The sequence below is a fragment of the Hippocampus bargibanti genome, linkage group LG12 (genome assembly GCF_051943395.1).
Source record: "Hippocampus bargibanti isolate YZ-2025 linkage group LG12, ASM5194339v1, whole genome shotgun sequence".
Lineage (NCBI taxonomy): Eukaryota > Metazoa > Chordata > Actinopteri > Syngnathiformes > Syngnathidae > Hippocampus > Hippocampus bargibanti.
This window is the reverse complement of record NC_142745.1, coordinates 3639454-3656814: the sequence shown is the minus strand read 5'-3', so window position 1 is coordinate 3656814 and position 17361 is coordinate 3639454. Positions and strand designations below refer to the sequence as shown.

Below are 17361 nucleotides of genomic sequence, written 5' to 3'. Positions count from 1 at the left end.
ATCTTCGGCGGAAGCACACGACCGAACAACACCAGAGGTTAAGTTACCAACAGTCCTTATGGAAGGTGACTCTCCTTCCGTAAGCCATCAACGACCATCAAGAAGGTAAATAAAACTTTATTTTACAGCACAGTTTATTTCTTTAATTAGTCGTCATGTAATGAGCCTCTCTTTCCAAACAGCAATTCCCTTTGACGTTCGACCTCCAACGCCATTCCATCAAGCCATAAATGACCATCACAAATGTAAATAAAGTGACTTTATGATACAATGCAGTGTATTTCTTTCATTACAATACAATAGCACATTTATTATACATAGAATAAGGTACGTTATGTGTAGTTTTAAGGCTTATTTAGTTGAAAAGTATATTTTATGGAAACTCAGGAACGGATTATTCCCATTTTAATGGTTTCCTATGGATTTTTTTTTTTTTTTGAGATACACACTTTTCGCCTTACACACTGTCTGGGAACCAATTAAGTTCGTAAGTTGAGGTCTCACTGTACTGGATTTTATCAATGCAAATTTCGTTGTATAATTGTATCATATATAGTATGGTATATCAAAAGTATTTACAGTATTGTAAATATTAAAATCCATCCATTATCTGGACCACTTAGACTCATTTCGGGTAGCGACTAAGCTGGAGCCCATCCCAGTTGGTGATGGGCGAGGAAAGCTTAGGCCGCATGTAGACACACGAGCAGTACTAATGAGATTTTTTTTAATCAACCTAACATGGACATGTTTTGGAATGGGCAAACCAAACGTCCGATGGACATGTTAGATGCTCATCCACCATGGTGACATTTTCACTTCCATTCCCAAATTTAATCAGGAATTGAAAAGTGTGACGTTGAGCACCATTCGTGAAATTGTTCGGTTGTTAGTTTTGTTTGCAAAGGGTAACGATAAAGTGTTGGTCGGACCTCTGGAAATGTTTTTCGTTTCCACAAGGGGGCAGCGCTCGCCTTTTTTCCACGTTCTCGCTTTATTACACCTTTAGTTGTTGTTAAAGCACTATATAAATCAATAGGTATGTATTGCATTATAATTTGTACAGCCATCCCCATTTCAAGCTCAGATAACTCCTGACCATATAATTTATGAATTAGCTGTTTTTTTCTGAAAATAGTCTAAGGTTTCTTACTCTGAATTGAATGTTTATGAGTCCTAAAACGAAATATTCTGTGGCTCCTGCAATCTGAGTGAATATGAAAAAAAACCCTGGCACTGGATTGGACACATTTTTGCACATTTTCTCGCTGTGAATGAATTAAGGAAAAGATGTCAAAGTAATTTTTTTGCTGCGGGCCACATTGCAGTTACGGTTTCCTCTCGGGGGGCCGTTATGAATTCCGGGAAGCCCCCGCCACATATTACATATAGAGCACCCAACAATTAATCAATAACTAGTTTTCAAATTTGAAGTAAAAAATAATAATTGTTATTGTGGTTAACACACGACAATTTAAAATATTGGTTCAGACTTTAGCAAGTATCATAGCATTTCACAAGTTTGATTGGCTTCCGCTAGATCAGGGATGTCAAAGTCATTTTTTGCCGCGGGCCACATTGTAGTTATGGTTTCCTCTCGAGGGCCATTATGAATTTGGGGAACCCATTAGAATGTTTAAATCCCTTCAAATATTACATATAGAGCACACAGCAAATTAATGAATAGCTCGTTTTCAAATCTGAAGTCTAGAATAATGACTTTTATTGTGGTTGACATCCAAAAATATGAAATTTTGGCTCAGATTTTAGCAATCATCATGGAATTTAACAAGTTTGATTTGCTTTCGCGGGCCGAAAAAAATGATGTGGCGGACCGGATTTGGCCCGCGGGCCTTGACTTTGACACCTGTGCGCTAGATGAATAAAATGATGTTGTCGGGCCAGATTTGGCCCCCAGGGCCTTGACTTTAACACCTGTGTTTTAAAGGGATATTCCTTTCTTCATCTGGAGAAAACATCCAAAGTATTTGGATGGTCTCTTCCTGTTCTCAATTCTCTAGGAAATGAGTTAACTCAGTGAGAACGATAAATATTCAGTTTTAGCATATAAATCCCTTTTCACACGCATGCATGCCTGTACACACACACCCACACACACACACACACACACATAGATACGCACCTCCCTTGAACCCCTCGCCCACCCCCTTTATGTCTGAATTATACATCAGTTAGCCTAATACATTTACATTCATTAATACTCCATTTCCAGCTGACTAGGTGCTTTGCAGTCCGACCGTGTTGGCGAGCGTTCTGTTCATGTCGAACAGCCCATCAGGAGGACTCTTTGGAGACACACACCTCCAGTGCTTTAATCAAACAGTCACTCGGTCGTGGGGATTAAAACAACAATGAGTCACCTGCTGACAGAGTCACCCTTAGTGTGCTTGCTCGTGTGTGCGAGTGATTGTGTGTGTGTGTGTTTGTATGACTAGTCTTGTGAGGACCACTAACATTTTATACCATACGTCGTGAGGACATTTTTGACAAGTGAGGACCTTTTGGCCAGTCCTCACAAGTTTTTCATTCTAAAGGGTCTATATATGCATCAGTTAAAGTTTCAGAGCGGTCCTCACAAATTCACCCAAAATGATTTTTTGGTGTGTATTTTCATTTCACTTGGATACACACACTTTTTACTCACTCTGTGTGTTTATGTGTGTGTGTGTGTGGGGTTAATGAGAGGAAAAAGTTCCTACAACAAAAAGTAAAACGATACTTTAACCAAATTCACCACAGGGGTGAGGACTTTGAATGTACCCATTCAGAAACCTCACTCCTGTTGTTATTTCAGTTTCAAGTCCACTTTTAATTTATTTGTTTTTAAAGAAGTTGAAGTGGGAAATGGGGTGACATTTAGTGTTCAAATGTAACACTAGTTCTTCTCTAAACCTATCAGCAACTGTGGTCCTCACTCCTTATCTGGAGTTATCCAGACCTCACAAAACGTTTGAAACAGGAATGTGTTTGTGTGTATGCATTTATGTGTGCGAGAATGTCTGCTCTATCCTCACCTGGTCTTTGGCGATGTCGTCAGCCACTCATCATGTTTCTCAAAAGTGATGAGATACGCAGCAATCTCCTGGTGAGACAAAGGCAAGACAGAACGGTTACAGTATATGTTTTTTTCCGTGTGTGTGTGCGTGTATGTGTGTGTGTGTGTGAGAGAGAGAGTGTGTGTGTGTGCCCATGCTGTGTCACAGGCATATAAAACCAAAACAGGTATTTCCAGATGACCTCCCAATGCCCACAGATAGCGCGTGTCAGAATATGTGAGATTGCCACGGTGAAGTCTAGGCGCTCGATTGGTTGCAGTGCAGCCAATCAGGATTCAGACATTGAGCACTGACCTCTTCAATGTTACCAACCAATCACAGCGGCAGACACAGAGATGCCTGCCTGACTCCATCGGTGAGGAAAGGCCAAATACACAAAGAACGGATGCTCTCTCTCTTTGTCGCTCACACGCACGTACACAAAAACCGAGCGAGTGCATTAATAGGAAAAGTTTTCCTTGTTTTTCGCACTCTGGCGGCTTCCCGTCCGATAAAGCCCGCTCATAACTTGATTCCTAAATTCCTCTGGCGCTCCTTTTATCCCCTCGGCCGACCTATTCGCACTATTTCTTTTTCCACAATTTAAGCCCAGGAAGGAAAAATAAATCAGTCTTACAGGTGTGTTTTACTGAGAGTATAGAAGAAGAAAAAAAACACAGCCTCACACAAAGATACAATGCTGGCTTTTCTTATTTCCTTTAAACTCTCTGTTACTTTTTTAACGCCGTTGTCTGTTTGTCTATCTGTGGCTCCCTCCTCACCCACTTGTTGTTCGGGTTTATGAAATGTAAATTGTCCTCTTAAGGCAATCAGTGTTTGAAATGTGGCGCAAAGCAATAGTGAAGAAGACATCAAAAATCCAGGCCCTCCTTCGAGTGCCCCCTCAGATCATCCATCTCTATTCCAACCCCCCCAACCCCCTTCCTCTTTCCACCCTGCCTCGTGCATGCGTGTGTTTTTTCCGTTATTTGTCCCAGTTTGGCACGAGAGCGCTCCAGCTTCAAGCTGACCAGATGAGATGGATTGTGGGGTGGGTTTGGGTGGGGGCGCTGGCACTTAACTGTATTGTTTTTAGTATCCTTGCTTCTATTACCACATCTCACCCCCCCCCCCCACCACGCTTCCTTGCATCCATGCATCTGCGCCCGCTTGTGTGTATGTCTGCGTATATGTGTGAGGGACAGGCTGCCATCACACCATTAATTATTATCACCATCAATCTGCCAACTGTTAATGTCTGTCTGCCCGACTTCCAGAAAATTGCACGGAGGCCTCGAGTCTGGCTTGAAATCGCGCACGCCGACACTCACGTTCACATTTTCATCCTTCGCCAGCCGCGAGCGCGCTCGCATACAAAGAGCACCTCATTCATTTATGCATCTATTCATTAGTGGTGACAAGCCGCCACCTCTCCTCCTCCCAAACCACTCTGCAGCAAGTCAATATGCTATCCGGCCTCCACAGCTCCGACCGGGCACTGGGGGGGGGGGTCCCCTAGTGACTGTCAGCCAGTGGGAGGCGGTGGGGGGAGGGGGGGGGGGTGGCAAGAATGGACACCAGAGATCTGGGGGGAGAGAGACAGAAGGATGGGCGGATTACGAAAGGAGGGAGAGAGACTTGCAATTAAAGGCCCGCCCCATAAGAGCCATTAAAAAGCCCGAAACAGAGGAGTCAGCTGAAACGCCAGCCTGACACACACACACACACACACACACTCTAAAACACACCCACACACATCCACAAAACGCCGTTCTCCTTCACAGTCACACACACACACACACACACACACCCAATGCAAAGAGTGACACAAGATTTGAAGGTCGATCCTCCGGAAGTCGGCGTTATTGTCCCGACGGACGGCCTGTGATGGAATGCCGCAGCAAGCCTAGCGACACACTGACCCTTCAGGAATACTCTAAACATGTGTGAGTGTGTTTTTTTTGCATGTGTGTGCCAGACTCGGGTACAGAAAGGATCGCTCTCAGGGGATCTACTCCATAAACCTAGTTATTTTGCACGTTGACGTGGATCTACAGCATAATGCATTTCGGCGGGTCTGGTTGACTACATGCAAACCTCTGCAACCCCCAACCCGCCCCGCCATATTCTGATGTGTCATTAGGAAATTGACTGGGAGAGACTGGGAAAGGGACTTACTTAAAGGACAACCGACATCACTTTTTTGTTTCTAAACTGACATCAGAAAAACGTTTTATAGCATCTAAAATACCCAAAACACGCAGTATAATATTTTTAGTCAAATGCAAAACACCAATAAAAATGACTTAAAGTGTCCAAAATCTGCAAAAAATTAACCCGGAAGTGGCCAGTTTCAGAATGTCCCGCCCCCTTGTTCGTGATGTCACCCCAAGACGTCTTGCCTTGCTGGAGAATCAAAACAATGGCTTCAGATTCAGAGAATATGCTTTCTTGTTACACATCCAGTTATGAATATGTTTCAAATAGTTCTGAAGAAGAAAGCATACATGTTTGCAATCGATTAAAGAATTTATTCTGTGTCATTTTGAGGCATCAGGGGTGGGAAATGTCACACCCAAAAAAGGCAGAAAATGGCGACAAAGCCGTGTGAGGAATTAATCAGCCTGTTTCCCCAGGCTGATTAATTCCTTACATGGAGCTTTGTCGCCCTCTTCTGCCTCTTTTTGGTCCTACACGAAGTTTTCAGACCAAACAAGTACAGCAAAATGCATTGACGTGATGGAAGGACTGCTACAATGTGTCCTTTTTCGGTCAAGGGCGTTCCTTCAGTGACATAGAGACTCGTCATCAACTCAAAAACAAGACTTCCGGAATATTCAGCGCGAGTCTTAAAGCATAAAATATAGCTATATGCGGTGGAATCTTTGTAAAATATGCTCAGTAGAAGTCATTTGAAGACATTTTACAAATTATGGACACAACTTGTCCGGTGACGTCGGTTGTCCTTTAAGCAATACTGTAGCTAACAAAGTTGGGATGGTGAGTGGGAAGCTAGACTGCGAGCGATGCAAGTGGGGAAATCAGCCACCCACTCAGGTCTCGAAGAGGCCATCTACCTCCAAGAAATGGATGGCACGTACAAAAAAAAAAAAAACACTCGTATTTGCACGCATGCAAACGCACACATGCGCACACTTTCAAACCCGAGGCATATTTCCCCAGGAGGAACGAGGGGGCGGCTTGGTTGGTCGCCTACATTGCGAGCGACTTATGCAGGAGCGTTCCCGTAGGGGATTCCGTTTAAGGGTCTGGCCACAGGCAAAGTGTCTTGAGTGAGCATATTGAGTGTGCGCGCACACACTCATGTGTGTTTTGAAGTCTAATGACGAGCATCACCCCGGCAGATATCGGGGGAAAACAGAGTTGTCTGTAAACTGGAACTGTCACATCCATTCCATAGCGGCACGTCAAACGAAGGCTGACGCTCTCTCTCGCCATACGCGTTATTTGGCATTGAACTGTTTATTTTATGGGGATGGGAGGCGGCACATACAGTTTTCCTTTTTTTCCTTTTTAGCTAAAGTCCATTTTTGCCTTTGTCCTGTTTCCATATATGGAGCAAAGAATCACATTAAAATTACTAGGGGCGGTCGGGCGATGTTGGCTTTTGTTCTCAACATCACCACCATCGATAAACCTTGAAAATATCTGACAGGAATTGGCATCGTAGTAAACTCCGATTCAGAATCACCTGCGATCCGACGTCATATTGACTTTACTGTATATGATCGATTGTAGTATATATATTGAAAGCGCTCACCGGACGTGCCATTATCCACTCATGTCACTTTACAAGGGGCACTAAACAGTCTACACACCTGTCATGGCAGGTTTTGTGATCTATCTATCTATCTATCTATCTATCTATCTATCTATCTATCTATCTATCTATCTATCTATCTATCTATCTATCTATCTATCTATCCTACCTACCTACCTACCTACCTACCTACCTACCTACCTACCTATCTATCTATCTATCTATCTATCTATCTATCTATCTATCTATCTATCTATCTATCTATCTATCTATCTATCTAAAAAAAGAGTTAATTCCTAAGTGATATGGGTCTGGAGTAATATAAGGTGCAAGTGTGAGCGGCTGTACAAAACGCAAATGCTGCCCCCTAGTGGGAGGGAAAAACATTACCAGAGGTATGACCTTTTTATTGAAAAACTAAAACCTGAACACATTCGGGAATGGCGCTCCACGTCATATTTTCAATTCTGGAATAAATTCAGGAATGGCAGTGAATGAGTTAATGTTACCTGTAATCTGTACAATGCAACTGGGAGCAAAAAAAAAAAAAAAAAACAGCACAACTTTGGGTGGCGGGGATACAAATAAACAATTGAGCTAGCTGGTTAAGTGTCTGTGCTCAGAAAATTCAACTTGAGAGCATTAAATGGATATCAGCACGTAAAAGCCACCATTTAAAGTGCGAAATAAATTTCAGCTGTTGCAGTGGACGTTTGCTAGTGTTTTTTTATTTTATTTTTGCTCTTAAGCAGAAGCCTGATGGTTTTGTGTAATGCTGATTGATATTTGGAACTGCTGATAATTCCCTCCAACTTGTCCAAAGCACAACTTGCAGTTTAAAAGTTCAGTGCTTGCCAGAAATTCCTGCAGTTCCTTTCATGCTGGTGACAGCCCCTTGACTGCTTGTTTTTTTAATCCATATTTTGGATGGATGTCCATTTTTTGGTTGTGTTACTGTGAAGGCACATTTTCCTGTTTTTCTGTGTTTTCTGTTCAATTCTACATCTTGGAAATTCATTTGTAGCCTTATCCTGACTCTTTTGTTTTCAATACAACCTGATGTTGTTCAAGATCTGTGTGGACCATGGCTTGTGCTGTAAGATGTGAAAACACTAATGTCAGGAAAAGCATCCTAGACCACGTAAGTACATCCGCACAATGTCATCCATGATTTTTTTTTGTTTTGTTTTATTTCAATTGATTTTTAGGGAAACTGTTAGTGGTGGACTCATTTTTGTGAAATTGAACATGGGTGCTTCGACTTTGCATCTCTGTTATAATAACTATGTGACATTAAAATCAACAATGTCAATCATTCCCTCTAACAGAAGCGCAGAACTGAAAGAAGAACCGACATCACTTTTTTGTTTCCTAACTGACATCAGAAAAACGTTTTATAGCATCTAAAATACCCAAAACACACAGTATGATTTAAAGTGTCCAAAAACTACTTCAAATTGAACCTCATCAAGTTGTGAATATGATTCAAATAGTTCTGAAGAGGAAAGCATACATGTTTGCAATCGATTAAAGAATTTATTCCGGTCATTTTGATGCATATGGAGAGAAATATAGTGACAAACTCATTAGTACTCACAATACCTAAAAAAAGGCAGAAGATGGCGACAAAGCTCTGTGGAAATATGTCTCCTGGGACGTTTTGTAAGCAAACATCAAATACACTGGAGAGGTCTTGGTGCAACACATAACGATTCACCATCGCGTTATTTATGTGTTTTCCTAATTTCGCCATCAATACGGATCAACACGAAGTTTTCAGACCAAACAAAGTACAGCAAAATGCATTGAGGAGATGCAAGGTATGTCCTTTCTCGTTTAGGGGCGTTCCTTCAGTGACGTCGGGTGAGGACTCGTCACCAACTCAAAAACAAGACTTCCGGAGTATTCAGTCTTAAAGTCTTAAAACGTAAAATATAGCAATATGCGGTGGAATCTTTGTAAAATACGCTCAGTGTAAGTCATTTGAAGCGATTTTACAAATTATGGATACAACTTGTCCGGAGACGTCGGTTGTCCTTTAACACTTTGTGGTAAAACCAGAACAAAACAGTCCAAGTTATGTTGCACTTGCCGCTGACATTAACGATTCTATGTTGGTTGTAAACGAGTCCAATAATGTCTTGTTTGCACTCCATTCCTCTGGCCTGCTTAATTAATATGTGAAGCTCTTAAACTGAAAGATAGGCAGACATTGAATTACGACACGGATCATTTTGTTCTGTTCTAGCCGCACAATTAAAATTTCATCAAGGCTATTGTACACCAGAGCAATAATGTGTAGTTTGCATTATACTCCCAAACTGCCGTTCTCGCAACTGTTTGTTAGTTTCAACAGCCTCTATATTACCTCCACTGGCTAATACAGCTGCTTAATGCTGTTTCCATAACAACTGTTGCAAAGCCCCTGATCAGAATTCCTCTCAAGCTTGCTTAGTGTTTATCATATAAACACCTCATCATGCACTGGGCAACAGACACAAACACACACTCATGTACACACACACACACACACACACACACACACACACACACACACACACACACACACACACACACACACACGTGTGTGCATAGCCATACACACATTGCATCGACACGTGTACAGTTTGTATTTTAGTCCCAAGGGCTGGTTTGATTTTTCTACTTTTTCAGCTTGTTCACTGCTTTTTTTTTGCCACATACCGACAGTCTGTCATTTTAAGATTTTCTTATTTTTATTCAATTTTTAACGTTGCTTCTTTTACTGCATACATGTACTGTAACTAACATACATTATTGTCATTAGTTTAGAAAAATAGCTCTTCAGTGAGCGTTTTATTTGTACTCTCTCATGACTCAGGATGATTCCGACTTGATCTTAGTTTTACTCCTTGGCGCTTTCTACTATCTTTGTGACTGCTTTATTTTGTGTATGTATGCTCTTGTTACTAGCGGCTAGTGATACTATGATTGGCTAGCCAATCATAGTTTGCAAAAACTCTCACATTACCCAGGCCTGCAAGCAGACCCTGCGCGTCACCAACTCGAAATCTGATTGGTTAAAGCAACAGACATGACTTAAAGCAACAGAGTCATCAACACCACATTTATTCCCCCAGGGCCTGCAGAATTGATTGTGAAGGCGTCCAGGTATATTTCTGACTCTGATAACAAATGATGGCTGAAATGAGATTGGTTAAATGCTTAAATACAAAAACACATCTGGAAGCAGCACGTCAGGGCAATGAAAGGAAGCTGAAAGAAATTTGTGAATTATTTAAGAAGAATTTAGAGAAGGCCTTGCAGGCCCTGACGGCCCACCATTGAAATCTAGTATATACCCCAGCCAAAATGATCCAATAAAAGGAAGTGCGGCAGATATAAGAGGCCTTCATGGAGCCCAGAGTGTTAAAAGTTGCCTGTGAAACTGGTGCAAAATGCAGCATGTGCCCACCACACAATATTTAGAGCTGGTTCGCCACCGGAGGATGAAATGTGACCTTCAGCTGGGGCTCACCCCCGTCACCTGGTTGGCGAGAGTCACGCGCATCGCATTCATCACGCCGCAAGAGACACAATACAGCGACCATGTCATCACTAATGCATGCTGAGATACACGGGTCTCCACCAACGTACACACACGGGATCTCGGAAGAATCCACCAAGTGGCTTCTGTCCAACACAGTGACAGGTTTATGATGACGTTGTCACTCTCCCCTCCGCCGGCTCTCCTTCTGGCCAGACCTTTTTACCTTTCGTCCGTCCTGCTGTCTTGTGTGCCTTTCATCACCCCTCTGTGAAGTTTGCTGCACTCGCTCACTGCGCAGAAAGTAGCTCCAACTTTTTGTCTTTTAAAGTGGAGACCGAAGCGCACAGGAGAGGCCGCCCTAATCTACCGAGGGGAACATCAATCAAGATTCTCTTACGCGCCTTCCCTCACCGCTTCCTTCTATCTTCTATTTGCATTTGAGGAGAACAACCGCCCATCTTTCTCCGCAATGGGAGGATGAACACATCAAAGACGGCAACAGGTGTGCGGTGTCAAACACAATGCCGGGACCCCTGCCGTGCCGGGGGTTGTGGGGGTGGGATGGGGGGGGGGGGGGGGGTTGAATAAAGACTGTCAGACTCCTCAAAATGTTCTCACTAAGTCAAGTGTGCGCTCACTGAGACGTTGGTTTGAAAGTCAGAAAAAAAATGATGGATGGGTGTTTGGCAGCAGGAGGCGAGGGGGGGGGGGGGGGGGAGTGTTTGGATGAAAAGGTCTTCGGTGGTTGCAGCGATGCATCTGGGAAATTAAAAAAGGGGGCCAATTGGCCTGATATCTGAAAAGAGGGCCAAATTCTAAAATAGGTGGGGTCTGATTTAAAGAACAACCGACATTACTTTTTGGTTTCCTAACTGACATCAGAAAAATGTTTTATAGCATCTAAAATACCCAAAACACGCAGTATGATATTTTTAGTCAAATGCAAAACACCAATAAAAATGACTTCAAGTGTCCAAAATCTGAAAAAGATTGAGCTGCGAATTGGGCAATTTCAGAAAGTCCCGCCCCCAGTTTGTGACGTCACCCCAAGACTTGCACGATAATCAAAACAATGGCTTCAGATTCGGAGAATATGCTTTCTTGTTACACATCCAGTTATTAATATGATTCAAATAGTTCTGAAGAGGAAAGTATACATGTTTGCAATCGATTAAAGGTCTTCCATTTTGAGCGATCAAGACTGATGTGTCGTGTCCCAGAAAATGCAGAAGATGGCGGCAGAGCTCCGTTGGAAATAGTTTATTATTCAGCTTGGAATTTTGTCAACGAATATCAAAGAGTTGTTCGGTGTAACATACAACCATTCACCATCGCGTTATTTACGTGTTTTCCTTCTAATTTTGCCATAATCACGGATCAACATAAAGTTTTCAGACCAAACAAAGTACGGCAAAATGCATTGAGGTGATGCAAGGTATGTCCTTTCTCGGTGAGGGGCGTTCCTTCAGTGACGTAGGGTGAGGACTCGTCACCAACTCAAAAACAAGACTTCCAGAATATTCAGCGCAAGTCTTAAAACGTAAAAATATAGCTATATGCGGTGGAATCTTTGTAAAATACGCTCAGTAGAAGTCATTTGAAGCCATTTTACAAATTATAGACACAACATGTCCTGAGACGTCGGTTGTCCTTTAAGCCTGCGCTGACGCAGAGGAATTACAAAATTGCGCCAGTGGCTGTCAAAATGCGTAAATAGCGTAAGGGCACGGCACAAATGCATCTCTGTGGTAGCGTTCACTTGAAGGCCCTCCGAGGCCTGCGCTTTGCTATAGTAGATGCCATTGTTATTGAATCGGGTTGCCCGCCGCTGGTTAGAGAGAATGAATGAAAAAAAAAAATACCGCTCTCATTGGCATAAATACTTGTTGACAACAAGACACACATTGGCACCCTGTCAGTCAATCTCTCGGTTCCTCTCAGCCTTTGACTGTGTTTCCCCCTTTCTGTTTGTCTCTCCTCGATGGTGGCTGTGTGCTTCTGAGCGTAATGCAACGCGCGCCGGTTCAACCCTCTCTCATTACCATATTCTAATTACATTCGTTAAGGGGAGCATTTGGGGAGTTTAATGAATACATTTGAAAGATGGGTCTCCGCTGTGATCCTTAGGTTTTGTCTGCTCAGCCAACGTGATCTGGGCATGGGAGAGTGGGATGGAGACAGATGCATGTGGACCTGGGCTCAATCATGCTCGCGAAACATACAAGCTCACGTGGCGGCGTCTCTCGCAGTTCAAAAATCAATTGTGCTCATCACTGACAAATAAAGATTTCATGTCGTTTGGGTGTTGTTGTTGTTGTTGTTGCTGGGAAACTTGCCTCTCCCCCACGCTGAAGCCATGCATTTTTAATTATACTCGGGCCTCAAAAACAAACTTGGAGAGACAAGCGCCGTTATACGGATAGATAATACGAGTACCTCGAGTTTATCTCCTCTTCTGCCAACAAACTAAGCGGGAGGGGGTGGGGAGTGGGGGGCTCCGTACGGCGGGTGGAGTCAAACTAATCAGAAGCAAAAGCTAACATTGCAGGTTATCAAGCAGAGTCTGTTGACTGACTCGTACTCAGCGCCATGCGTCTTTGCCAAGGACGAATCTTTTGCGGCGGGGACTGAATAGAGCGTTACTAAGGGCCCCTCCCCTATCCCTCCCCCGCGCTCATTCTTTCACCGTACTGAAAAATGCGATAAACCTTTCACACTTCCAGCTCTGATGATTTCCAGCTTGTGGAATACCTGTCACTTTTATATCAGCAATAACTGTTTACGATGGTCATGTTTATCACTGTCTAAATACATCATTTTTTTAATCCCGCAATACTAATTTGCTCGACGTGTTGACTTTAAACACAAATCACGAGTCAGCACAATCTTGGGTATTGTTTGATGTTTGTATGGATGAAAGTGTCCCCGAATGACAAGTTGTAATGCTGCGATGCAGACAAAACGCAGACGCAGACAGAAATTATGATCTTCGATGAACATTTGTGAGGCCGTAAATACGTTGAGAAAAAAATAATAATAATAATCATGCAATGTACACATCTGAAAGGACTCCTCTTCACGGCAAGTACACGGTGTGTGTGTGTATGTGTGTGTGTGTGCATGCATGGTGATGATGCACTGCACAAAGTAGAGTCTGGTGTCATAACCCTCTCTTTAAGTGTTGTGATTCATGGAGTGGGTGTCAAAGTGTGCGAGCTATCTTTAAACATGATGTAAGATACATGTATATAAATAAAGAATCGGAGGCTTGTGGAAAGAACCGTCGTTTTTAACTCATTCACTGCCAGACATGCAAAAAATGTGTCCATTCCAGTGCCAGGGTTTTTGTCATTGTCACTTGAAACCCAGGACCCACAGAATATTGAGTTTTAGGACTACATAAACATTCAATTCAGCATAAGAAACAGACTCTCTTCTGTCATCAGGAAAAAAAAAATCCTAAATTATATGGGTTTGGAGTTATATGACCTTGAAATGAGGGCGGATGTCCAAAATACAACGCAATACATATTGGTTGATATTGCGCTTTAATTTGAAAAACAGCCTAAACTGGAACAAAGCGCTAACAAGGAAAAAAAAAGGAAATGCTGCCCTCTTGTGGAAGACAAAAACATTGCCAGAGATCTGGCCAGTGCTTTATTGGCACCCTAGCAAGAAAACACAAAACCCAAACTAATCCAGGAATGGCGCTCAACGTCATATTTTCAATTCCCGAATTAATTCAGGAATGGCAGTGAATGAGTTAACCATCGGACAGGAATGTGGGAGCCACATTACAACCTTTTTTTTTTAGCTTCAACTTGATCCACGTTTCTGCGCGCTCGGTTAATAATTGCTTTAATTTAATGCACTTTTGGAGAGAGTGACATCAGTTTTATCCTAGCCAGGGTAACTTTCCACCCCGTAGGAACTGCAATGGAGTGTGTCTTGTATTCCGCCTGGACGTTAAGAGCAGCCATTTCATACTAATATTGACACTGGTCTTGCGGATTGGACAATGTGAAGTCTTTCGAGAGAGTGAACTACACCCCCCCCCCCCCCCCCCCAAAAAAAAAAAGGGCACCGCCAGAAGATAAAGTGCAGATGCTGCCAAGTGGCCCCCGCAATGATAAGTTGCGGTGTCACTTTGTAATTGTAGTGCTTCCTTTCTTGGAGCAAACAAATATTTTGTGCTCAAAATATTCACCTGTCAAAAACCCAAAGACAGGAATGATTTTGTTTTTGTTATTTAGTCAAGATACTGTGATTCAGATATTTTTAGGCCAGCAGAGAAGGCCTTGGAGGCCCTAATAGTCCACCACTGGTAAAATCGGATACCAATATGATGTCTTCACCAATTTAGTTTTATGTCATTGTCACTCGAATTGCAGGACCCACAGAATGTTGAGTTTTAGGACTACATAAACATTCAATATAGCGTTAAAAACCTTAGACTCTCTTCTTTAATCAGAAGAAAAAAGAGTTAATTCCTAAGTTATCTGGGTCTGGAGTTATATGAGCTTGAAATGAGGGCGGCTGTCCAAAATATAAAACAATACATACAGTAAAGTCTCGTTATATCGATATTCTCGGGAGTTGGAAAAAATGTCGATATAACCGGACTATCGATATATCCGATCCTGCGGCATGTAAATTTTCTCCTTGCGTTCATAGATATAGTATCGTAATAAGCAGTACTATCGATATAACCAATATCGATATAACCAATATCGATATAACGAGACTTTACTGTACTTATTGGTTTATATAGTGCTTTACCAACAGTGAAGCTTTAACAAAGCACTAAAATGTAAAAGAGGGAAATGCTGCCCCCCGTGGACGAGAAAAACATAGCCAAAGGTCTGACCACCGCTTTATTGCACCCCCCGCAAGAAAAACCAAAAGAATGGCGCTCAACGTCACATTTTTTAAATTCCCGAATAAATTCGGCAATGGCAGCGAATGAGTAAAAAAAAAAAAGTATCCAAACCCAGATGATTCTACTTTTATTGGAGCAAACAAATATTTTGTGCTCAAAATATCCACCTGTCAAAAATCCAAAGACAGGAATGATTTTGTTTTTGTCATTTAGCCAAGATACAAATTAGATGCTCTCATTTGGAAAAGTGTTGATCAATCTCCAACCCACCTCCTGCTTTATACGATACAGTCCAAATTTAAATATGTGCATCGGCGGTATGCAAATGCAGCATCGCTGTCATTCGTGAAGTACTTCTTCCTTAGAGAACACGATGATGGATATTTTATTACAGCTGAGCTAGTCTTAGACTAATGACACTGCAGGAATACAATTCAGACCTGATACACGGTTAATATCCAACAAACTCTCTCGCACGCGCATACACACACACCCACTCGCAAGCACGCACACACTGTTTAATCTTCAAGGAATCAGTGAAATGTGATTACCCTGACTGTTACAAACACCCTCCGTATGGGAGTAGACATTCCATACATCAGCTTGAGAGTGGAGGAAAAAGGGAGCAAGAGGGAGGACCGAGATGGGCAAGAGCGAGAAATATGTGACACCAAGTAGAATGGCCATTTGATGCGAGCGCACTCTGGACAAATACTGGCTTGTCTCCTGAGTGGAACCGTTCAGATAGAGGCTACAAAATTGAAAACGGCCGCGCTACACAAACACAATATTTCACCCGGTGAGTAAACATGGGAAACAATATATTTACAATCCATCTAAATGTGAGGTCCATTTCTTGGGATGATGTTGGGAGAAAAAGTTATCATGAGATAGTCTCAACCTTTTATTGTGTGTTGAGTGAATGGTACGTGTTTTGAAAACGGGAAGCTTTTCACTTTGGGATTTGGCTGTCCTTCATTGCCCTTAGAGGATACATAGCTCAGCAAATTGCTGAAGGTGACAGTTTTGTGCTTAGGTGCCTCATGACACAATAAAGCAGCACCAGTGTGCTGTCAATTATTTGTGTTATTTAAATAGAGCTTTGAATTAAGTCTGATTAAACGGATTCAAGTTGATCCAGATACATTTTATTTCAAGTAGACACTACGTCAACTTAACTCATTCACTGCCAGACGATGTGCAAAAATGTGCCCACTCCAGTGCCAGGGTGTTTGTCATTGTCACTTGAATTGCAGGACCCACAGAATGGTGAGTTTTAGGACTACATATACATTCAATGCAGTGTCAAAAACCTTAGACTCTCTTCTTTCATCAGAAAAAAAAGAGTTCATTCCTAAATTATATGGGTCTGGAGTTATCTGAGCTTGAAATGAGGGCCGCTGTCCAAAATACAACACAATACATACTTATTGGTTTATATAGTGCTTTAACAACAGCTGAAGCGGGAAATGTTGCCCCTTTGTGGAAGAGAAAAACATAGCCAGAGGTCTGACCAGCGCTTTATTGCACGCCCCGCAAGAAAAACCAAAACTCGAACAAATTCAAGAATGGCGCTCCACATCACATTTTCCCGAATAAATTCGGCAAACGGCAGCGAATGAGTAAAAAAAAAAAAGTATCCAAACTCAGATGATTCTAAAATATTGTAAATCAAACACTTTTTTTCAGTGTGCATTCTGTAAACCTTTGCCATAGCATATATTTTATACAGTAAAGTCTCGTTATATCGATATTCAAGGGAGTCCGAAAAAATATCGATATAACCGGGACTATCGATATATCCGACCCTGTTTGCATGTAATTTTCTACGTGCGTGCATAGAAATAGTATCGATATAACCGGGACTATCGATATATCCAATATCGATATAACGAGACTTTACTGTATATTATAAACTCATTCACTGCCATTCCTGAATTTATTCGGGAATTGAAAAGCATGACATGGAGCGACATTTCCGAATTCGTTTGAGTTTTGTTTTTTTATTGTTTGCGCTTGAAGCTTCGGTCAGACCTCGGGCAATGTTTTTCCCTCCCACGAGGCGGCAGCATTTGCCTTTTGTACAGCCGCCCCCATTTCCACTGCAGATAACTCT

General features: G+C 42.2%; 1 protein-coding gene across 2 annotated transcripts in view; it reads right to left on the bottom strand.

Annotated features, from left to right (window-relative positions):
* Positions 1-17361, bottom strand: part of LOC148890012 (calmodulin-binding transcription activator 1-like) — a 77975-nt gene that overhangs the window by 29648 nt on the left and 30966 nt on the right. For both annotated transcript variants that reach the window (XM_089010547.1, XM_089010546.1), the window contains exon 4: positions 3036-3103. In XM_089010547.1, coding sequence (XP_088866673.1) covers positions 3036-3103 — 68 coding nt within the window. The remainder of the gene's footprint in view (positions 1-3035; positions 3104-17361) is intronic.